The sequence below is a fragment of the Hyaena hyaena genome, unplaced genomic scaffold (assembly GCF_003009895.1).
Source record: "Hyaena hyaena isolate Hyena2069 unplaced genomic scaffold, ASM300989v1 scaffold_317, whole genome shotgun sequence".
In the NCBI taxonomy this organism is placed as follows: domain Eukaryota; kingdom Metazoa; phylum Chordata; class Mammalia; order Carnivora; family Hyaenidae; genus Hyaena; species Hyaena hyaena.
Genome location: NW_024080950.1, coordinates 1343163 through 1368071, shown reverse-complemented (window position 1 = coordinate 1368071; position 24909 = coordinate 1343163). Strand labels below are relative to the sequence as shown.

Sequence of the window (24909 nt, the reverse complement as noted above, 5' to 3'; positions counted from 1 at the left end):
TTGCCAAGTTCTAATTTGGAAATATGTATTCTTGATATACTGTCTCAAAGCAAATGCTTCCTAAATTATGAGAAAAACTGAGTAAATGCATAGATATTCATTTACTCCACCAGTATTTACTCAGCTCATAGAATGGCCAACTGCTTTATCATGTACTGAGGAAACATTAGTGAGCCAAGATATATTGGGATTTTGGTCTTTTAGAAGTTGTATTTTACAAGGCTAGGAAACCCACAGACAGGTGTGTTATATACACATATATATATATATTTGCACATACTAATAAGCATAAATGCAGCTACAATTAGAATCAGTATAAAAAAAACTACCAGGTGCTCACAGAATATATAACAGAGAGACTGGGCTTAGGTAGGAAACAGGGAAAGTTAAATATAACTCAAAAAGTAGAAAACTAACAACATGTATGAGGAGTTACATAGGCAAGGGTAATGAAAAGGAAGTAAGAATGAGAATGGATGGGTAAGAAAGAACATTTGAAGCATGAGAAATATGGTATTTGAAGGTTCTGAGACAGGAAAAGTAGCATTTGTTACAAATGATCACAGGATAGATCAGTATGGCTGAAGATAAAAACTGCAATGGAAACTAGTACTCAATAGCACTGATAAGATAAGCAAGGACTAGATTTTGTGAGGTCTCATAAGCCATGGTAAAAATTGTGGATTTACCCTAAGATCAATGGCAAAGGAGTAACATAATCAGATTTTCATTTTTAAAGGACTATTCTGGATGCTGTTTAGAGAAAGAATTGTTATCAGTAAATCTCTACATGTGATCTAGGGATCCCAAGATTCAGGGGATCTGTGAAGTCAGAACTATTTTCATTAGATCATGTTACTTGCCTTTTCACATTCACTCTTTCATTATTGTACAGTGGAGTTTTTTCACAGACTACCTGACAATTTAATGTCTTTGCTTTCATTGCTAATGGAATGTGTGCTTACATACATATCTGTATTTTAAATAATCCTTGGTTTTGGGGCACCTGGGTGGCTCAGTTGGTTAAGCGACTGACTTCAGCTCAGGTCACGATCTCATGGTTTGTGAATTCAAGCCCCGCGTTGGGCTCTGTGCTGACAGCTCAGAACCTGGAACCTGTTTCAGATTCTGTGTCTCCTTTTCTCCCTCTGCTCCTCCCCTGCTCACACTCTGTCTCTCTCTCTCTCTCAAAAATATATAAACATTAAAAAATTAAAAAAAAAAAATCTATGTTTACTGTTTTAGTATTCATTTCTATTTAGTATTCATTTCTAAAACAGTAAACATAGATAGATACAATCCACATCACAAAAATCTCCTTTGGGTCCTCAGTAATTTTTAAGAGTGTAAAGAGACCCTAAGTCAAAAAAGTTTGAGAGCCGCCATGAGAACAGTTAGGAAGCCATTTATAGTTCAGAGAATATACAAAGGTAAACTAAATTGGTGGGGGTGGAGCTTGAAAGAAGCAGATGGATTTCAAAGTACTGAGAAGGCTGCACTGACAGGATTTGGTGATGGACAGCAGAGAAATAAAATGATTCTTGGGCTTTAAGTGACTACACAGGAGGTAGTGTCCATCACTGAGAGCAGGAACCTATGGGAGGATTGGGTCTGAAGGACTGGTTCAACATTATATATGCAGAGTTTGAGGTGTCTGTTAGGCAACTAGCTGGCTGTCAGCTAAACCCTGGTACCAGAACAGCAAATGAGAATTTCAGAATTATCAATATACAGTAGCCACTGAAGCTGTGAGAGCAATGAGACCACCAAGAAGCACATGCACCATGAGGAGAGTTGGAACCCTGTGGTACTACAGTATTAAAAGTCCAGCTATGAAAGTATGAACTGGCATTGGAAATTCAAAACAGACTGGCCAGAGACAGAAAGAAAATACGACAGAAGCAAAGGGGGAAAAAGTATTAAAGGAGGAAGATTAAGTAAGACAAAGACCGAAAGGACCAGCTGGGTTTTGTGACATTAGCTGACCATATAGTAAGTGCTATTTTCAGCAGAATGGTAGAAGACAAACAGAAATGGTTTAGGAAGTAGGACATGAGTAGAAAGTGAAGAAATAATATGTCAAGTATTGCTAGGTTTCTCAAAAGTTTTGAAAGCAGAAGATATTTAAATTCTGATAGAGAGAATCCAATAAAGAGAAAGAGAATGAGATATAAGAACAGGGTTAATTTTTATGAATTTTTAACAAGATTAGAGGTATAGTAGTCAGGAAGTAACAAGGGGGCACAAGACATTAATCTCATTTTACATCATGTACATGTAAAATGTATTAATATCCCATGCTTTTTCAGTTTAGAGAAATACCAATACAAAGAAGTTACAATAAAAAGAAAACATGTAATAGAATATCCATATCTACTTTAAATTTTAGTTACTTATGTATAAAACAGTATTTAAGAAACACTCTAAAATTATTTATGATAAATGCAATACTATTAAGATTTCTGGGAAAAGAATCACCTACCCTTGGTCCTCTTCCTTTAATTTTCCTGCCAGATCTAGTAACTAAAAGTCGCCTCTGGTATGAAGCAGGCTGGGAGTTAGGTGGATTACTAGAAGGAAGCAAGGGAAAAATTAAAACATACAATTTTATAAAAATGAATCTAGAGAATTTGGCTTTACTGACCTAAACTAATTTAAAATCTTAAAAATCAGTTCTCGACCAAGAATGTTATCCATTTGGATAGGTGGGTATTTGGAAAAGTATGGGAGCATTTTTCAACTGTAAATGACTAGAGAGTGCTACTGGTACTTAGAGCCACGAGTCAGGAATGCTAAATGCTTTCAAAAATTAATGAGCTAATATTTAATTAGCATAAACAATACCCATGTAAGTTATATTTGAAAAGTTCACTCTAAAGTACTTCAAACATTTTCTCTGTTAAATTTATTTTCTTAAAAATATTCTTTCCTAACACTTGAGGAAAAATTAACTCAATTCCAATCCATCAAAATTGCCTCAAGTTCCACACAACTCAGGGTTTTTTAATACTAAGACTTATTTTTTATATTTTTACTGTATTGTGAAAGTATAGAGGAGAGACACTGAATTTTACTACTTTTATAACAAATTTCTAATAAGTAAGAAAATACCTCAGTCTTTTTTGGTTTTGTACATAATTATTAGAATGATTTATAAAGAACCAAGAAGCCTACTAATACTAACTTTGTGGATTTATGGAGGAAATTTTTCAAAGACCTTTTATATGATACCAATTTTCATTACCAGAATACTATAAATTAGTCATGGAAAACAGCCCTTTTGCCCTATTAAAGGTTATCATTTGTTTAAAAGTTTAATGTATTTAAACAACACAGTAAGACAGCTGGTTTTAAATGCCACAACATATCTATTTGGTATCTGCATGGCTTATTCTTTTAAAAAGTAACTTTTTACCCAGAATCTGTTTGAATTAACTCAGTTTCTCTTATCAGCTATGTAGTTAGCAAAAAGGAGTTTTGTTAGTATTATCCTATAAAAAAAGATTTCAATCTTGGGACAAGATCACCAATTAAATCTTGTTTAAAGTAACACTTTAAATAAAAACAGTTTGATTTTAAAGAGTGCAGGGCACTCTACAAGATATATACATTCACATACCACTCTCTCTCTCTCTCTCTTTCTCTGTTTTTCCTTTCTTTTTCATCTGCTTTAGGGGGGCTTTTTCTCATTAGGAATCGATTTTCAGGTATAGGAGGGATCTCTTCTGGACGGACAGTAGACTGCGGTTGTGCTTCAAGATTTTCAGTCTCACTTTCACTAGATGCACTAACAGAAAACACACAAAACAAATTCCATTTGGTTATTATGCACCTATCCCAAATTTACGACTGTTAGGATTTCTTTCCTTTGTAAGATGTCACAATACATATGCCATCCTGCCCCCAACTACAAAGATGCAATAACAAAGAGAAAAATCCTCCTTTATTCCTCTGATAAACCAACGGAAAACCAAAACCAACTGTTTCCATTATCACATTCTCAGAAAATATTTTCCAATAAAAATGGATCTAAAATATGGTTCTCCATAGTCAATGTACTTTGATAAATTTAAAAGTTAAAAATGTAAGTAAAGAAATTTATTGCTTTAAAGGCAATAGGCATATTAAAACAAGTTTTAGTATAAACATAAGAGTATTTCTGACAAAACAGAAAAGAAAGTGAAAGCACTGACATTACCTGCTTTTACTCTTGTGCTATCATAGCAATAAAGGAAATAAAGGACTAAAAAAGCAAGAGACACTTCTGTAAACAATAAAGACAATAGTCACTCATTGCCTGTAATTCTCATTAATCCTATATTCCTCCTATAAAACACAAGCCTATGAAACCGGAAGCATCATTTCACTAAGCTCAAACAACTGAACTGAATGGTTTATTGAAAATGGAAATGAATGAACCTAAATTTAATCTACAGACTGTAGAATCATAATGATCGTATACTTTGGGGCGCCTGGGTGCGTCAGTTGGCTAAGTGTTCGACTTCGGCTTAGGTCATGATCTTGTGGCTCATGGGTTCGAGCTCTGCGTTGGGCTCTGGGCTGACAGCTCAGAGCCTGCTTCAGATTCTGTCTCCCCCTCTCTCTGACCCTCCTCTGCAAGCTCTCTGTCTTTCTCAGAAGTAATAAATAAACATTAAAAAATGGTCTTCTACTTCATGGTATGAAATATTTTTCACTATTTTAACACTGCCATATAACTGATCCAAAATCCCAAAAGATTTACTTACAAACAGAAGGGAATTAGAATATACAGCTAGTATTATAAAGGTAAAGTTAAAACCTTTTCTTGCTTTTCTTTCGCTTCTTCTTTTCTTTCTTGTGTTTTCGGGAATTTTTCCTATGTTTCTTTTTTCTTTTTTTTGATTTCTCTTCAGAAGCACTTTCTGAATCAGAAGAATCAGAAGAGGACTGAGAATCACTTGAGCTATCTGAGTCACTAGATGAAGAGGATGATGATGATGATGACTTATGTCTTTTCTTTTCTTCTTTCTTAGCTTTAATAAAAAACAAAACGGTTTCTGGTCAATGCTTTTTAGACAGAAATTTAGATTAGCTGCAGATTCTAAGTCCAGTATGTTAACACTTAGTTCATCCAGATATCTGAACTGAGGGGTACAGGAAAGGAGTCAACATTTAGGGTTAGAACCTAGGTCTCTGGATTCATGGATCAAAGTTGTATCTATTACACCAAGGAACTGTGGAAAAATAACAGGTAGGTCTAAAACACTAATTTTATTTTATTTTATTTTTTAGGATTCTTAGATATTTTTATTTTTTAAAATATAATTTATTGTCAAACTGGCTTCCATACAACACCCAGTGCTCATCCCAACAAGTGCCCTCCTCAATGCCCATCACCCACTTTCCCTTCTTCCCTAGCCCCCATCAACTCTGTGTTTAAGAGTCTCTTATGGTTTGCCTCTCTCCCTCTCTGTTTGTAACTTTTTCCCCTTCCCCTCCCCCATGGTCTTCTGTTATGTTTTTCAAGATCTACATATGAGCAAAACACTAATTTTAGGAAACATTTGAATGACAGTTTCTAAAAAGCACAAAAGTATTTAAGGGTCCGAGATTCTTATCTTCTTGTGCTTTTTACTTTTTATCTTATTACTAAGATTAGAGGTAGAATGGTAGAAGAGAAATAACACCTACAAAAAAATACTCCACATGAGTGTGGAAAATAAGAAATATGACTCCACTGGCACTGGCTGGTTTCAATGCCTGAGCTTTCCTCTAATGGTTAAGTAATTGAGCTTAGTTCAAGAGCAGACTTACCAGAGTAGGTAGTCATTTACCAATGGTTAATAATTATGAATTGGTATCTCTACAAAAAATAATTTCAAATTGAAATTTTATTTTAATTGATATGGATCCCCAAACTCAATGCTTTAAGGACTAGGCAACTAATATAAATAAGTGAAGTTAACCAGATGTGCTACAACAAGAATTGGGGAAATATAAGACAAATCGAACAGAGCTGGATTCATCTAAAGGTATTCTATTCAAACCATGGTGGACTTAGTTAAAGAGAAATCAGGCCAAAGATGAGACAATACTGATATATGAATAACTATAACAAAATGGAACAAATCAAATCTATTAGAATTCATCAGTTCATAGTGATTTACCTGCTTTTCCTTACATAAACTGTGTCACAGGCTAACCAAACAGTAGATGAAAAGAAGATGCTCTTTATCAAAAGTTTTCCAAGAATAAATGAAGCAGGAATTATAGGGTTAGGATATCATCATTTTGTAACTCCTAATGAAGCACTAACAACAGCTGCTGCAGAGCACAAAAATCACCCTTGTATGTGACTCTTGTTCCCATCAAAAATAATTTTAAAAAATCCACAATGCATCTGATCCATAATGCATTTAACTACAAAGTTATATGAAACAGAAGGAAAAAAAAACACATTATGTAACAAAGATGCAAACAGTATAATCCATTGTGTGGAATAATGGGAAACATTACAGGACAAATGACCTAGTTTATTCAACAAAAAAATCTCAAAGAAACATAAAGGAGATGGTAGAGGAAATCTATTAAAAACAAAATTAAAAAAACCTTAACAACCCCAATGTCTGAACCTTACTTGGATTCAAAGTCAAGTACTAAAAAAAAATAACATTAATGAAACAATGAGAAATTTGAACAGTCAGGAATATTTAGGAATATAGATAGGTGTGCGTGTTTATGTGTGTACTTGTGACCATGATTTTTTTTAAAGAATCATTTTATAGAGGCAATAATGAAAAGCTTATTGATAATAAAATGTTATCCCTAGAATTTGCTTTAAAATATCAAAGGGAGGGGCTCCTGGGTGACTCAGTCAGTTAAGCACCCGACTTCAGCTCAGGTCATGATCTTGTGGTCTGTGGGTTCAAGTCCTGCATCGGGCTCTGTGCTGATAGCTCAGAGCCTGGACCCTGCTTCAGATTCTGTGTCTCTCTCTCTCTCTGCCCCTCACCCGCTCACCTGTGCATGCATGCTCTCTCACAAAAAGATGCAAACATTAAAAATTTTTTTAAATAACAAAGAGAGAACTGACCAGGATATATAAAATGAGATTGACCATGACTTAATTTTTGAAGGTGGGTAATGAACACTGTTGTTTGATTACAGTACTTCAACCATTCTATATATGTTAATATTTTCCACAATATAAAAAAGATCAGAGAGGAATACCTGGGTGGCTCAGTCGGTTAAGTGTCCGACTTCGGCTCAGGTCAAGATCTCATGGTTTGTGGGTTCGAGCCTCACGTCGGGCTCTATGCTGACAGCCAGCTCAGAGCCTGGAGCCTGTTTCAGATTCTGTATCTGCCTCTCTCTCTGACCCTCCCTTGCTCAGCTGTCTCTCTCTCTCTCAGAAATAAATAAAACATTAAAAAAATTTTTTAAAAAAAGATCAGAAGACAAAAAACCACATCTTTGGACTACTGGCTGCTTACAGACCTTAACTGAAAGGGTTAAACATGGTTTATAACTTTTCCTTTAGCCTCATGAATACCTGAATATTTACCACTGGCCAAATCATTCTTGAAACTCTTAACTCAGAATTTATAGGAGTGTACTAATTCCAAGATAAATGGCAATCTGGCTGAAGTTACTATGTCCTTTACCAAGGACTTATAGTTCACTGCTAAAACAGTTTTTCCAGTACCAATGAAATGCTGCCACACTGGAGAATGGGAACAAGGTATAAAAGGTGAAGGGATCCCCAGTAATGGCTTCATCACACAGTCATGTTCCTCAGGATCATGAAAATAACAAGTGTGAGATGCCTGGGACATACACAAGCTCTGCCTGAAAACCATGACATCTCCACTATGTTGTTGCTATATAAACTGCTCTGTTTCCTGTCTTGTATATCCTTTTTTTCCCCAACTTTTCATTTTTTGAGAGACAGAGCATGAGCAGGGGAGGGGCAGAGAGAGAAGGAGACACAGATTTTGAAGTAAGTTCCAGGCTCTGAGCTGTCAGCACAGAGCCCAATGTGGGGCTTGAACCCATGGCTGTGAGATCATGACATGAGCCAAAGCTGGCTGCCAAACTGACTGAGCCACCAGGCACTCCTGTATTATCCTTTTTAAAAGGAAAATAAACTTAGTGCTGAATGAAGTCTATTTTGTCTCATGAGTTCAATTGTTAACCTAAAGCCAAGACTACTATTGTTGACGCAGAATAGGTATATAAACATGTATAAACTGAAACATCTGCTTACATATACTACAGACATGAGAGATGGTTGGGTGGGCAGGTGGTAAACTTAAAAGTAACTGAATAAATTAATAAGGAATAACTCTAAATAAAAACTTAAGAGCACAGGGGCGCCTGGGTGGCTTAGTCAGTTAAGCATCCGACTTTCGCTTAGGTCATGATCTCACGGTTTGTGGGTTCGAGCCCTGCATTGGGCTCTGTGCTGACTGCCAGCTCAGAGCCTGGAGCCTGTTTCAGTCTGTGACTCCCTCTCTCTCTGACCCTCCCCTGCTCACGCTGTCTCTCTCTCTCCTAGAAATAAATAAAACATTTAAAAAAAAATTTAAGAGCACGTAATAGGCAAGCAAAATAAAAATATTCCATATAAACACAGTAATGCTTTACTACAATTACTAGTTCCAACTTCTATTTTGCAATGAGATTCTTTCCTATGAGAAATATACTGCAGCTGGTTTCTTTAACAAACAAGCCTACCCTCCCCACCAAATGTACTGAATATATTTCAAATGACCATTATTTAGTTCACACGTGACTTTTCAAGAAAACATTTTAGTGAAGCAAGATATCACAACAATATGAAATGCCAGAACTATGTTTATGGTAGTATAATCTGCCTGAATATCAGATGACATCTACTATAAAAGGAAAATAAACTGTGTTTTAGGAAAAATGCCTGGGAAGAGAGGTTAAGAAGCTCCAAGGTCAAAAAAAAAAAAGTGTCCTCTTCTGATATTACTTTATAAGTGAAATTTAGTTTACATGTCCCTTTCGTATGATCTGCTCAGAGAGAGAAAATGATTGAGAAAGAAATGGCAATTAAAGAATAAAAGAGTAAAATGACAAAAAATAGAGACATGACAAAGTAAGTATTAGTTCTAATAGAATGTATCTGGAGTCTCAAAATCTGTGTTAAACTAAAATAAAAATATGATTCAGGCACATTGTGAATCTAACTGAACCTTTAGCCTTCTCAGATCATTAAGTATAGATGACGAAACCCCTGTACAGCCAAAAATCCATGTGTAATTTTTGACTCCACAAAAACTTAACTGCAAACAGCCTATGTTAACCAGAAACCTTACCAACAATATAAAGTCAAGTAACATATATTTCGTATGTTAAATGGATTATATACTGTATTCTTAAAATAGAGAAAAATATTAAGAACACTGTAAGGAAAGAAAATACATTTACAGTTCTGCACTATATATTTTTTAAAAAATCCATGTATAAGTGGAACCATGCAGTTGAAACCTGTGTGTTCAAGGGTCAGCTGTATGTTTAATTCAACAGTATATAGATATACACACCATGATGCCAGGATACAAAGATAAAGAACTGTAAAGTATATGGGGAAATTCCACAGTAAACTTCTAAGACATGCACCTTTCCTTGCAGAGTTTAGAAACAATTTAGAAAATAAGACCAACAAGTGTGAATCCAACAGAAAACAGCATCAGAAAATATACATGTAAGTAGTAAGTATTTTAGAAACTCTGACTATAGGGGCACCTGGATTGAGCATCCGACCTCGGTTCAGGTCATGATCTCACAGTTCGTGGGTTCCAGCCCCACATTGGGCTCTGTGCTGACAGCTGAAAGCCTGGAGCCTGCTTCGGATTCTGTGTCTCCCTCTCTCCCTGCCCGTCCTCTGCTTGCACTCTACCTCTCTCTCTCTCTCTCAAAAATAAGTAAACCTTAAGAAAAAAATATAAAAAAAAGAAACTGACTACAAATTGTATATGGATTTAACACAAAGTATAGTCAATAAGAAAAGAGTAAAGTAGAAAGGCTTTGAGGAATTACAGTCAGTTCTACTGTTACACAACATATTCCTATAAATCACTGTGCTATGTATGAAAAATTGCACAAGAAAAACAACATGGCTTATGGGAAAAATGGCACAAAATTCAAACTTCATCAATGACACATAAAAACCGAGTAAGAAACTATTAAAAATGGCAGCAGAGTTTTACACGTTAAATGGTTAAGAAATACACAAATATGGCACTTTACTTTGGAAAAAACACGGGATTTGCTTGTAAATGTCACTGTCAGGGGGCTGTAGTTTGAGAGTTACTATAAAGTAGTAGAAGGAGGGCGATGTGTAATTTTTGTGTGTTCCTATGAAGCTGCTCACCTCGGTATAATTTCCTGCATTCACTTGGTGTTTCTTCTAAATAAGATCATGCACAAGTGAAGGTGAAAAAGGTGTTACGTTCAAACTGTTTTCTAATATACCAACTGAATAAAACAAAAACATATTTTCAAAACAAGCAGAGTAGCAGAACTGACTATATTTGCTAGGGGTAGGAAAAAGTGGGGAGTAGTATCTGCACTTACAAAATGCTAATAAGCACCGAACAAAGTCTTTATAGATGTAATCTAAGAATGAGTAGACTATAATCAAGGAGGTAAAAGACCTGCACTCTGAGAACTATAAAAACATCAATGAAAAGAAAAATAAAAAAAAAATAAATTAAAAAAACATATCAATGAAAAAACTGAAGATGACAAAACAAATGGAAAGATACTCTATGCTGATGGACTGAAAGAACAGATATAGTTGGAATGTCCAATTTAGGGGCACCTGGGTAGCTCAGCCCATTTTAGAGGTGCTTGACCTTGCCTCAGGTCATGATCTCACAGCTGATGAGTTCTGGAGCTGACAGCTCAGAGCCTAGAGCCTGTTTCAGATTCTGTGTCTCCCTATCTGCCCCTCCCCCACTCATGTTGTCTCCGTCTCAAAAATACATGTAAACATTAAAAAAAAAAAAGTATTTAAAATGTACTACCCAAAGCAATCTACAGATTTAGTGTAAATCTTACTGAAATATCAAGAACATTTTTCAAACAAACAATCCTAAACCTTGTATATGACCACAAAAGATCCCAAATAGCCAACACAATCTTGAAAAAGAACAAAGCTGGAAGTATTATAATTCCAAACTTCAAGATATACTATAAAGCTTCAGTAATCAAAAGAATATGGTACTGGTCCCAAATAGACATACATATCAATGGAATAGAAGAAAACTCAGAAATAAACACACAGAGAGTGCCTCGGTGGCTCAGCTGGTTAAACATCCAACCTCAACTCAGGTCATGATCTCATAGTTCGTGGGTTCGAGTCTTACATCGGGCTCTGTGCGGATAGCTCAGAGCCTGGAGCCTGCTTCCAATTCTGTGTCTCCCTCTCTCTCTGCCCCTCCCCTGCTCATGCTCTTTCTCGGTCTTAAAAATATATAAACAAACAAACAAAAACACTAAGAAAAAGAAAGAAACACAATTATATAACCAATTAATCTATGACAATGGAGGCAAGAATATGCAAAGGCAAAGAATCTTTTCAACAAATGGTGTTGGGGAAAACTGAACAGCTACATGTAAAAGAATTAAACCAGACTTCTTTTTTTTTTTTTTTTTTTAATTTTTTAAAATTTATTTCTGAAAGAGAGAGATCGAGAGAGCAAGAGAGCAGGGGAGGGTCAGAGAGAGAGGGAGACACAGAATCTGAAGCAGGCTCCAGGCTTCAAGCTAGCTGTCAGCACAGAGCCTGATGTGGGGCTCGTACCCACAACCCGTGAGATCATGACCTGAGCTGAAGTCAGACGCCCAACCGACTGAGCCACCCAGGTGACCCTAAACCAGCTCAGGAGTAATTTCTCTGACATCAGCGACAGCATCATTTTTCTAGATCTGTCTCCTGAGGCAAGGGATACAAAAGCAAAAATAAACTATTGGTACAACATCAAAATATAAAGCTTCTGCATAATGAAGGAAATAACAAAACTAAAAGACAATGCACTGAATGGAAGATATTTGCAAATGACATATCCAATAAAGGGTTAGTGTCCAGAAAACATGAAGAACTTCTATAATTTAACACCAAAACCCCCAAATAATCCAATTCAAGTTGGGCAGAAGACATGACTAGGCATTTCTCCCCAAGACATCCAGAGAGCCAACAGAGACATGAGAAGATGTTCAACATCACTAATCACCAGGGAAATGCAAATCAAAACTGTAATGAGGTATCACCTCAAACCTGTCAGAATGACTAAAAACACAAGATACAAGAAAAAGTGTTGGCAAGCATGTGGAGTAGGTAGAAATGCACTGTTGGCATGAATGCAAATTGGTGCAGCCACTATAGAAAACAATATGGAGGTTCCTCAAAAAAATAAAAACAGAACTATTCCACTACTGAGTATTTACCTGAAGAATACAAAAACACAAAATTCAAAAAGATATATGCACCCCTGTTTATTGCATCATTATTTACAATAATGAAATTATGGAAGCAGCCCAAGTGTCCACTGATAGATGAGTGGGTAAAGTTGTGGTATATGCACAACAGAATATTACTCAGCCATAAAAAAAAGAATGAAAACTTGCCATCTGCAACAACATGGATGGATCTAGAGTATATAATACTAAGTAAAATCAGTTCAAAGACAAATATAATTTCACTTGTGAAATTTAAGAAACAAAACAAATTGAACAAAGAAAAAGGAGATAAAAGAAAAAAAACCTCTCTTACTTACAGAGAACAAACTGATAGTTACCAGAATGGGGGCATGATGGGTGAAAAGGATTAAGAGTACAGTTATCAAGATGAGTACTGAGTAATGTGTAGGGTTGCTGAATCTCTAAAACTAATATATCAATAAATCAAATGGCAAAAGGAATTTCTCCAAATAGAAAGGAAATAACAGAAGGTGACTTGGAATTTCAGAAGGAAAAAACAATAGAATGAGTAAAAAATAAGGGATAAAGGAATGAAATCAGTTCATATAAACGGCTCTTAAATTAAAAAATGTTAACATCAGGGGTGCCTGGATGGCTCAGCTGGTTAAGCAACTAACTCTTGATTCAGCTCATCATGATCTCAGTTTGTGAAATTGAGCTCTACAATGTAGTCTGCACTGACATCACAGCCTGCTTAAGATTCTCTCTCTACCCATCACCCCAAGCCCTTGCCCCGCTCTCTCTCAAGAAAAATAAAAATGAAAAAACAAAAAACAAACAAACAAAAAAATCCCCAAATCTGTTATTAGGCTCATAAAGATTATAGAGTTTTTTTTGTTGGGCTGTGTGGTTGACTTGGTCGGTTAAGTGTCAGACTTTGGCTCAGGTCATGATTTTGCAATTCATGAGGTCAAGCCCCATGTTGGGCTCTGTGCTGACAGCTCCTGGAGTCTGCTTTGGACTCTGTGCCTCCCAATCTCTCTGCCTCTCCTCCTCTCATGCTCTGTCTCCTCTCCTCTCTCAAAAATAAACAAACATTAAAAAAAAAAAAAAGGCTATATAGAGTTTAGCAATACATGACTTTGCAAAGTACATAAGGGTAATTTTCCTAATGTTTATTTTATCTTATTTTATTTTCAAGAGAGAGAGAGGGTGAGCAGAGGAGGTCAGAGAGAGAGGGAGACACAGATTCTGAATCAGGCTCCAGGCTCTAAGATGTCCACACAGAGACTGACATGGGGCTCAAACTCACAAACTGTGAGATCATGATCTGAGCCAAAGTCAGACGCTTAAAGGACTGAGCCACCCAGGTGCCCCAGAAGGTAATTTATTTTCTTATATTCAGTGGCAGTATCTACCAAAATTACAAATGCAGAACCCCTGTAATCTATTAATTCCATTTTTAGGAATTTATTCTTCATGACCAAAATTTACATATAGTTGGAATGATATACAAAATGTGGGAATGAAAACTGAAGGGCAGAGATTGGAAGAAGACTTTTCATTGACTATCCTTTTTGGCCTCTACAGTTTGAACCAAATTAATATATTAAATTTTAAAACTGCAGATGTTTTAAAACTTCCAAGTATGACAATAATGGGATCCTGCCAAAAACAAAACAAAAAACAAAAAACAAACCTACTACTTGCCTAAACACTTACACAAAATCTATTTCAAAGTATCTTTAACAAACATTTAATTATCCTTAAGGTAAAAATGAAACACTGCTTAAATCAAAACCACAATGCAAGTTAAAAATCATAATGGATGAAAAGGAATAACAAAGAATAACACTTTAAACTTTTGGGCAATTTCTAGTTAGATTTTTAGGTTATGTAGTTTGCTTATCACTTATGTAAAAGAATGTCCCAAACCCCTACACTGACCTTTTCGGAGGGTAGGGTAGGGTACAGTGTTATTAATTAGGTATTGACTCTACTAGTATAATAAAGTAAAAAAACAAACTCCAGAACATTTTACTTGTAAAGATCTCAGGTAAAAAATCAAATGCTGCCTTACTCACTTTTACTTGAGATCTATACGTTTTATACCAATGAATTTCAAATGAAACCTTTATATTAAATATCTAGGGTGTCATCAAATAAGATCTAAAATAAAGAATAGAACTATTTCTAAAATAGGTCTCCTTTAGGTATTTTCATTTCATATTACTAGTCTCATCTTCTAGACAGTTTCTAAGTTTAACATCCCACTATCTTCCAGTAAAAGTACCACTGCTCCTAACTCTAGGTTAAGAACAACGGATGGGATCCTGATGCTATATAAATGAATCTCTGGTGTTCTTACCGTCTCCTGAGTACAAGATTTACTGGCTGTTTCTTCTTTTGTGTTCTTTTTTGTGTATTGCCAGGCAATGTTTCCTACCATATATACGCAAAATTTCTGCTCATACAACTATCTATTGAATATCTATCTATAATTCAGCACTTGTGTTTCTGTAATATAAAACTCTGTATTATAGCAATGGCCCCATCCCTTATTGCACGGTCAAGGTGTGTACAGACTTCTCTTTTAAAAATCAGTAAGGTCATGCCAACTCCTGAAAAATCAGTAAGTACCTTGACTTCAGTACTAGTTTCATTCTCTAGTGGTCTGTGTTCTATCCTCCACTCTGTCCCTTGACAGCCTCTACAGAAATGAAGTTTTTATTAGCCTCCAGTGTTCCATTCCTGCATGTGTTGGAAGGTTCTTTTTCTTAACTCTGAACCTTCTCAGCTATATTCAAATAGCTACAAAAAACACAATTTCTAATTTTGCAAAAGCAAAATAGAGAAAGGCCCAAGATTGCCCAGACTCACCAAGACCATATACAGGTGGGCCCAGACAGTCAGAATTCTTCAGAAGTCTTTTTGTTTTCTTTCAGGAAGTTAGAAAAAGAAAAAAAATTCTGTATTTATTTCTTTTTAAACTGGGGTGTAAATCTCTAAAACAAGGTTTTAAATATAATGATGAACACCACAGTGTTGCACAAAGCTTTTTGACTGTTTCCAATTTAAAGGTGTAAGGAGGCCATCAAACTTACAAATTGGATGTAAGACACAGCTCTGCCTAAAAAAGATTATACAGATGCATGATCCACTCTGACCAATGTTCTGAATGGTAATTAAAGGACTGTAAGGTAACAGGTTCCAAATTTTGTGACTTCAAATATAATGATCTTTTCCTATTTCCACAGTATGGTCCAGAACAGAGTAGTCATGGGAATACAGCTCAAAACACATCTGACCTGTGCAGAACTCCTGGGCAGACACTAATAAAGGGCCAAATGTTCCCTCCCCACCTGCTGAAACTGATAAGGGCACGGTATGCTTCCTTAGCAAGAGTTTGAGGAACATACACTAGGATGCTACATCAACTTTCAGCACAACTACCTGGTCATAATGGCATCAGGAAAATTAGCACTTCTCTACCATGTGAAAATACATTATGAAGACATAAATAATAATACTATACAAAGAGTGACATTCATTAACTTTCTCATTCTTTCAGCAAATATTCAAACACTGACCTTTTATTACCAAAAGAATGCTTACACCAAATTTATTAGAGAATCTATGCTTATGGTTTAAAATGTGTATTTTTTTATTACCCCAATTTCTTTCTAAATATACACATCACAGTACCCTTAACTTTTATAAGCAGAGAATAAAATCCTAACACAAGATATCTTATAAATATAAAAACAAGGAAAAAATCCCTAGTTTTTAGTAGAAAATAAAAAAGATTTCCTAGATGATATGGGAAGAAATAATGCCTTAAATGAAAATATTCTAATGATACTAACAATCTTAAGGATGAAGTGTCAGGGTGTAAAATTTGCTAACATTAATACAGACTGCTTTTGTTTTTATTTCTTTTTTAAATGTAAGATACTCAGTAACATCTCATTCTTCACTGTATCTTCACAAACACAAAGCATACATTATACATGGTGTGTGTACATAAAGACAGACAGCCAGGTTCATGAACGCCAACAAGTTCTATAAACAGTCCCATTATGAGTGGCAGCAATATTCCTGCAATGGTTTACAAGGTATATATATATATTTAATATGTTAGTAAAGAAAAGGAAATTATCAGAATCAAAGTGGCATTCAGAGACACAAAATTTAAAATAAGCTTCTATGACCAGCTTGGGTCTTTTTAAATTAAAACAAAACAAATATGCTTATTTCTAAAAACGATACAAAGGAAATGAGTATACCTAAAACTTGAGAACAGAATGTGCTACTTAAGGCAATTCTGAAAGGAATGTTAAAGACTTTAATGAGTTACCAACACATAATAGAAAAAGCTCTAGATCTGGAACCAGCAAGCTTGGTTCCCTGATGTGGCAAATAACTTAATCTGCTTGACTATCCTCATCCATAAAATGGGAGAAATACTAAAGGGTTATTCTAAGGATCAGAAAGGATTATAGGGGCACTGAGATGGCTGAGTCGCTTAAGAGTCTGACTCTTGACTTTGGCTCAGCTCATGATCTCACAGTTCGGTTTGTGCGATCAAGCTCCAAGTACAGCTGTGCTTGACAGAACGAAGCCTGCTTGGGATTCTCTGTCTCTCTCTCACTCAAAAATAAATGAATTAAAAAAAAAAGAAGAAAAAGAAAAGATTACAGATGACTCTCACACTTGTTAAACATGAAAAACTAAGTACAGATACTATTCCCTAGACTATTAAGAATAGGAAGAATAGAGTCCATTTATTACTTTAATGTTTTCTACACAGTTGTAATCTCTCCCCATTACTTTCAGGGTAACAGAGGACCCAATATCTGTCAAAAATAATGGCAGTTACATATTTCACATAGATAAACACTTAAAATTTTAAGTAAACAAAAAAATATTAAGTAAACAAAGTTCCATAAAATCATACCGAACTATTGGTCATGTTAATTTCAAATATCCTGGTCTATGTAAAGAAGTTTCTCAAATATTCCAAATGTTTCTGAATCTCAGTAGCGCATGAAGGGAAATAATTTATTCCCTTAAATTTCTTAATCTATGTTATGACAATCTTCAATTGTCATTGTCCCCCTCACTGTGACTTTCTCTAGAAGAGTATTTATTTATCATGCTAATTTAGACAACTACAGTTAAAAACCAAACCAAACCAAAACCCCAAAACAAAGCGGAAGGAGAAGGATGAATTACAGCAAATTAATAAGAAGGGAAAATTAGAGGGGCACCTGGGTGGCTCAGATGGTTAAGCATATCTGACTTTGGCTCAGGTCATGATCTTATGGTTCCTGAGTTCAAGCCCTGTGTTGGGTTTTGTGCTAACAGCTCAGAGCCTGGAACCTGCTTTGAATTCTGTGTGTGTGTGTGTGCCCCTCCCCCACTCACACTGTGACTCCCTCTCTCTCAAAGATAAATAAACATGAAAAAATTTTTGAAGGGAAAATTAGATGACTCCATGCTAAATGAACAAAGTATGAAGGTAAAAGACATTCAGAAAACACAAATGCCTCATATTTATATTCACATTAGTATGAATTTTATGCCAACTTTTTACTGTCTCTGCTTGTTTAATATGCATAAGAATTATCAGAAAGATATACTTGTTTTTACCTTTAGATTTGGGAATTAGCTCTCCACAACTGAGTATCCGCACCTCAGCAAATGGTTTGCTAGCTGCATCTGTTTTCTGATTTTCTATCTCTCTTACAACTTCTTGACCAGATATCACTTGCCCAAAAACAACATGATGCCTAGAGTCAAGTAAAGATGATTAAATAAAAGCTTTTAATTTTAACATTAATTTAAAGTGGTCAAAAATAAATTAAAATAATCTTTACCCATCTAAATGAGGAGTTGGCTTCGTTGTTCTTTGGAAGTCATCAGATAGAATAAAAACAAAGTCAGAGAAAAACAAAGTTAGCATCTCTAAAAAGGAAAAGAAAATAACTGCATTGGAAACAAAGCTGCATACAAAGAAATCACATGCTATTTTAACATAATATAATTTTATTATATTAACCTTAAGCTGAACAGAAAGAATTCAAGATGCTTTCTACATAATGTATTTTCAAAAACTCATTCTGATCATGAAAGTAATGCCTACTCACTGTTGAGAACTTACACGTAATTAAAGCTGACATTTTGGTGTTACTTCATTCATGTTTCTTGCATGTGACCGGGTTCCTACTGAACATGTAGAATGTTCTATCATTTTCGTAAATTCTATTGTATGGACAGACCACAATTTATCAAAAGATTCCACTAGTTTATGGGTTTAACAATAGTGCTTTTCAACCTTAACATTTTAAACATTTAAAAATTTAGGTCAACACCTTAACTGTGGTTTTGTTCTCCAGTTTCCATCACCCACAGTAACCTGCAGTCAATCACAGTGTAGAAGCAGACAATCCTCCATCTGACATACTATCAATTCAATAGTAACCTAACACTACATCATGATGCCTGTTATTCACCTCACTTCAGCTCATCAGGTACGCATTTTATCATCTCACATCCTCACAAGAAGGTTAAGTACAATACAGTAAGAGATTTTGATAGAGACCACATTCATATAACTTTTGTTACAGTGTATTATTTTGTTTTAATGTTATTGTTGTTAATCACTTACTATCCCTAATTTATAAATTAACCTTTATCATAAGTATGTCTATATAGGAAAAATGTAACATATAGAGTCCAGTACTATATGCAGTTTCAGGCATCACTAGGGGGCGGGGTGGAGAATCCTTGAAACCTTGAAACGTACCTCCTGGGGATAAAAGGAGACTTACTACATATATTCAGATAGCCCTCACGTATGTTCTGTTGGATCAGAACAGAAAGGGTCCATATAGTGTTTATAAAATTTTTAATTAGTTGCCAACATTAAAAATTCTGGATACTTTCACTCAAAAATTCAGATTTCAGACCTTCTGGAACACTGGAAGGTGTGGCAATAACTGGTCAGTCTGACTACTCCTATCTTTTTAATACAAGGATTATCAGTTTAGATACTTGTCCTAGCAGGCTTATTGGCTTATGTTACCTGCCTAAGATCCAAACACCTATGAGTTTATTTCTCCTGATATACAAGCAAACTTCACATTAAAGACAGAAGTCTGGATTAAAGCTTTTGAAAAAACTCAAAATAAGCAAAAAGTCCTGCAAAGAAGTAATTTTTTAAAATCTTTTTTTTCCTACTCCATATGAAACTTTAAAAAGTTTTGTAGTTAAGAAGATTGGTATTGGTGTAGATTGAAGATGGACACTGTATATCATTTATTATTTTAAAGAATCTTATCAAATAAGGCATTAGATGGGGCGCCTGGGTGGCTCAGTCAGTTAAACATCTGACTTTGGCTCAGGTCATGATCTCCTGGGTCATGAGTTTGAGCCCCACATCAGGATCTGTGCTGACAGCTCAGAGCTGGAAGCGACTTTAGATTCTATGTCTCCTTCTCTCCTGCTTCTCCCTCCCTCGCACTCTGTCTCTCAAAAATAAATAAACATTAAAATAAAAAATTTTTTGAAAGGCATCAGAAATTTGGAAGAAGGGACACAATTTAAGCTGTTGGTTAAAGCCCACATGATACTAATTTAAAAAATTCAAACATGTACATGTATTTTCATAAGTTCACCTTACTTGTAAAGCTAACTCCTTATTGCTTTCTTCCTGTTAACAGCTATGCTCACCTGAAGTTGCTTAAACCATCTAGAGATGTAAATACCATTGTGTATATCATATGTGTATTTGTATTACATGCTACATTCAATGTATACGCATATTTTGCATCTAGATTTAGTCAATCCTCACCTCACAGACTCCATGCTTTCAAGTTCACTTGCCCACTAGAATTCATTTATAACCCTAAACCAATACTCTGTGTTTTCATGGCCATTTTCAGATTGGTGAAAAACTGTATTGAGTAGAAAAATTGGAACTCATGTACAGTGCTGGTAGGAATGTAAAATGATGCAACTACTGTGGAAAACAGTTTAGTGGTTCCTCACAAAACTAACCATAGACTTACCATATGATCCAGCAATTCCACTCTTAGGTATATATTTAAAAAATTGAGAAGGGACTCAAACAAATATGTGTATGCCAATGTTCACTGCAGCATTACTCATAACAGCCAAAAGGCAGAAACAATCCAAATGTCCACCAACAGATGAACATGAATAAACAAAATGTTTATTCATAGGTTTATTCATTATTATAGGTCTGTACCTATAATAACATGAATTATTCATGTTTATTCATTATCATAGGTCTGTACCTATAATGGGAGTCATATTCAATCATAAAAAGGAATGAAGTTCTGATACAAGCTACAATATGGCTAAACCTTGAAAACATGTTAGCTGTGTGAAATAAGGTTGATACAAAAGGATAAATATTGCATGACTCTGCTTGTACATCTAGAATATGAAAGTTCATGGAGACAGATAACAGAATAGAGGTTACCAGGGGCTGAGGGTAAAAAGAAATGGGTTAGTTTCCGGGACAATGAAACCATTTTGGAAACAGTGGTGACAGTGGCATAATATTGTGAATATAATTAAAGCCATTAAATTATACACTTAAAAATGGTTAATTTTCACATCACTTATGTTGCCACAGTAAATAAAATTTTTAAGATTTAAAATTGAAGTTGCTTCTTCGAAAGTAATAAAAAAAATAAAACACAAGTTAAAGAAGGGTTACCTAGAAATTAAGAGAGATAAGGAAAAAATCAACACAGAGTGAAGATTCTGAGAATGTATGTGAAGGATTACATAAGCTTAACAGAGAAGTTTTGGTTAGCACTGGGTTTTAATTTAAAGGAAAACAAATGATAACACTCAGTGTTGTTGAGAACCTGGTGACACTGGCACTTGCATACTGTTAATACTAGAGTACACTATGTAGCAATATGTATAGAACATTTAGGTCACATTCTTATTGCAAAGAAAGATGCCCTGGAAATAGGAATGTTTTTCTTCTATTTATCTGTGTTCTAATTTTTCTACAGCCAGCATGATATAAATTGTTTTCATTTAAAAAATCAGAAAGACCCGTATGAAGGCAATTCATTGAATGAACCAGAGTCTATTCACACACCAGAGTATTATGAGGCTGCAAAACAAATGAAAAGGATCTCTATGAACTGATATGGAGTGATTTCCAGGATATACTGCTAAGTGAAAAGAACAAAAAACACTGTATATAGTATGCTATCTGTTGTGTAAGAAAAAAAGGAAAGAAAATATATATGTATCTGTGCTTATTTTTGTAAAAAGAAACAGAAGTAGATAAGCCAGAAACTAATGAGGTTTGGTTACTAATATGGATGGATGGGAATGGGATGAAAATACGGGGAATGGCAATGGAGTAAAATTTGGTGGGAGTGATACTGAAGAGGTATTCTTTTTGAATCATGTTTTATAAACTTAAAAAAAAAAGCTAAAAACAAATCAAAACAAGGTAAGAGAAATATAATCATACACAAATAAACTAACATACTTTGAGCCACAAAACTACAGAAAATTCACACCAAAAGGTACTAATCTGAGTCACTTTTAAACACAGTATCTTAACTACATATCTTCAGTCTAAAATAAAAAATATCTATAAATAGTAACTCTAGTTAGTAGGTTACTTTTCAGAATATCAATTTTTTAAATAGAATTCAGCAAATGGACAGAAATTCTGAAGATAATGGGAGCCAGGTTTTTCACTATTGAATTACAAATATGGAGTAGTAAATCACTGAAATAAGCCATATGGTGCCTACAGATTAACTTCTTCTGAGACCAGGAGAGTTTAAAGCTATTGAGGAGGAGAGCAAACCTGTGCCAATAGGACATGATAAAAAATATGCACTGTTGAAAAGAGCCCTGGCCAAAATTTTTTGGAGGTCAGAATTGGAAGCATTTGTAGTACCCACTTTGGAGCTATAAATAATTTTTTGTGAGTATGCAAATTCACAAATATAGAATCTTTGAATAATGAGGATCAACTGTATTTCATTCTTTGTAAACAAGTAATTTATAGAGATACTCTGTAAATATTCTGTTTATTATTAAACTTGCCCTATAAATAGATAATTCTTTCCTCAATCAATCATTATAGAGATGACTGCAAAATGGTAACTTTCCTAGCATTCCTTTTAAATTTATTAGCTGACATTCTACTAAGAAACAGCTTTTCCTTTTCCCTTATTATTTATACCTGTATGTGCTGCTGGATTTCTATTTTATTTGATAATACGATACTATCATAACTTCTTTTGATGCTCAAACTGTCCTAATCTGGCCAGTGGGAACCATACCCTTCAGGCTGGCTCTTGTGTCCTTCCGACAAATCTTCGTAATTTGGAAATTTTAGCAGTAGAATTCACTTTCCCTTTCAACAATTTTGCTTTCTTCAATGATTCACGGTTTCCCGCCCTTCACAAATTTTCCTCATTATGGATCCCTCTCCTATTTATTACCAATTAATGAGAAATGACACACCAAGAAATGGATATTTTAAATGATCATAGCATAAGTACTTACATGAAGAACTGTGAACCGTTTGTATCCTTCCCTCTGTTGGCCATAGACAAGAGAAATTCTTTGTTGTGTTTAACAGCAAAACTCTCATCTATAGAGAAGCAAAGTTTTCAGTTATACTATAGGTATAACCTCCAAAAAAATTTCATTTTCACTCTTCACATCTTGTTTTCTTATGTGCTCTGTTGCACCAGATAAAATTTAGATAAATGTTATCTAAAGGTTAAAAGATGAGAGAATCAAATATTAACCAATTCCTTCTTCCACCTTTTTAGATTAAAATATTTCTAATTTTTAATCCCTTGCTATAAATTCAAATACTACTATCACCCCACCCCCCCATTTCCATTTGTATTTACTTGTCTTTTATATATTTCTGGAAAAGAAAACACAACTTTCTTTGCTTATTCAAACAAAAAAATAAAATGTTCCTAAGAAAGAAAGAAACCAGATAGAATTCTTTTACATTTTCTTTTATTTTCTGAGCACAAAAAAGCACATGTGGTATTTTAAGCACAAAGAGGCACTCATTAACTTAATCTCTGCCACAGCATCATTTACTGCAGAGAGTAGCTTGCCTTCTAATCTTGGATTAGAATATGAGAACAACCCTAGTAGAATGTGAAACAGAATTTTACTGAATCCCTAAAGTGAAAGATGTGAAATATGAAATCATTCCACATTCATGTTTATAGTCTTTAAAATGATCTTCACATTAATAAAAAATTCCAGAGAGAAAACTTAAATTTGAGAAAATTATAGCCAAAGTTTAAAATACCAAAGGGATTTTTTAAAAAGTGCACAGAAGGGGTGCCTCAGTGGCTCAGTTGGTTGAACATCTGACTTGTGGTTTTGGCTCAGGTCATGATCTCACGGTTTCTGGGTTCAAGCCCTGCATCGGGCTCCATGCTGGCTTGGGATTCTCTTTCTCTCACTCTCTGCCTCTCCTCTGCCCATGCCTGCTCTCTCTCTCTCTCTCTCTCTCAAAATAAATGAACTTAAAAAAAAAAAAAAGATTAAAAAAGTGCACAGAAAATGGACCCACTTAACATGTGAGTACGGTTATACTGTTAGTACGAAATCTCTCTTAATAAAGATTGCTAAATCTCTTTTAATAAAGATTAAGGTAAAGCTGTGGAAGTGCCCATCTAGCACTGTAATTCTAAGAGTTTATTATAGATCATTGAAACCCTTCAAATAATATAGTGTATTAATGTTCTAACCATACAAAAAAACCTACTTCTATAAAAAGTCTATCATAGAAATGTTTTCACAAAAAATTAACTTTCAGATTCACTGAATGTAGGTGGATATCGGTATACTATTTAATAATCTTATTGATTCAACAGAGAAATATCAAATACAGAAAACATTAAAAATACAATTTAAATGTAAACATCTTTACCTTCAAAAAATCCTCCATAAATAGATTCCCCTCCTCGTCCATTCCCTAAGAATGAGAAACATGGACTCTTGAACTCCCACGACAGTAATCTCTTTGAAGATGCCACCTAAACAAAATGCTGCTTACAAAGTAGGTGCTTAAATGACTTCGAATAAGAAATACTCAAAGGTTCACAGCAAATCATAAAAGACATTAAATCATTACTGACAAGATCTTTACTTGCCAAATTACTTTCTTTTCTCTAGGACACAACAGTAAGAATGTGACAAAGCCTATTACGATTTGTGGAAAAAAGAAAACTCAGCTTCTAATGATTATGTAGATCTTTGAACAAAAGTTAGATTTTTTTAAAAAATGTCTTTAAAATTATAATTTCAGTGTTTTTACAGTTTAAAACTTCTTTTGTCTATGAGTACTTCTAGAGACTTGTCTAACTTTAAGGTCTATGATACTTAACAAAGTATTATGATTTTCTTTTGTGAGATTCAAAG

At 34.7% G+C, this 24909-nt stretch overlaps 1 protein-coding gene across 5 annotated transcripts in view; it reads right to left on the bottom strand.

Annotated features, from left to right (window-relative positions):
- PPIG (peptidylprolyl isomerase G) overlaps positions 1-24909 on the bottom strand; it is a 45942-nt gene that overhangs the window by 5193 nt on the left and 15840 nt on the right. For all 5 annotated transcript variants that reach the window (XM_039248797.1, XM_039248798.1, XM_039248800.1 and 2 more), the window contains 7 exons: positions 24419-24463; positions 23017-23104; positions 18315-18344; positions 18088-18227; positions 4802-5015; positions 3620-3787; positions 2483-2570 (listed from right to left, as the gene is read on the bottom strand). In XM_039248797.1, coding sequence (XP_039104728.1) covers positions 2483-2570; positions 3620-3787; positions 4802-5015; positions 18088-18227; positions 18315-18344; positions 23017-23104; positions 24419-24463 — 773 coding nt within the window. The remainder of the gene's footprint in view (positions 1-2482; positions 2571-3619; positions 3788-4801; positions 5016-18087; positions 18228-18314; positions 18345-23016; positions 23105-24418; positions 24464-24909) is intronic.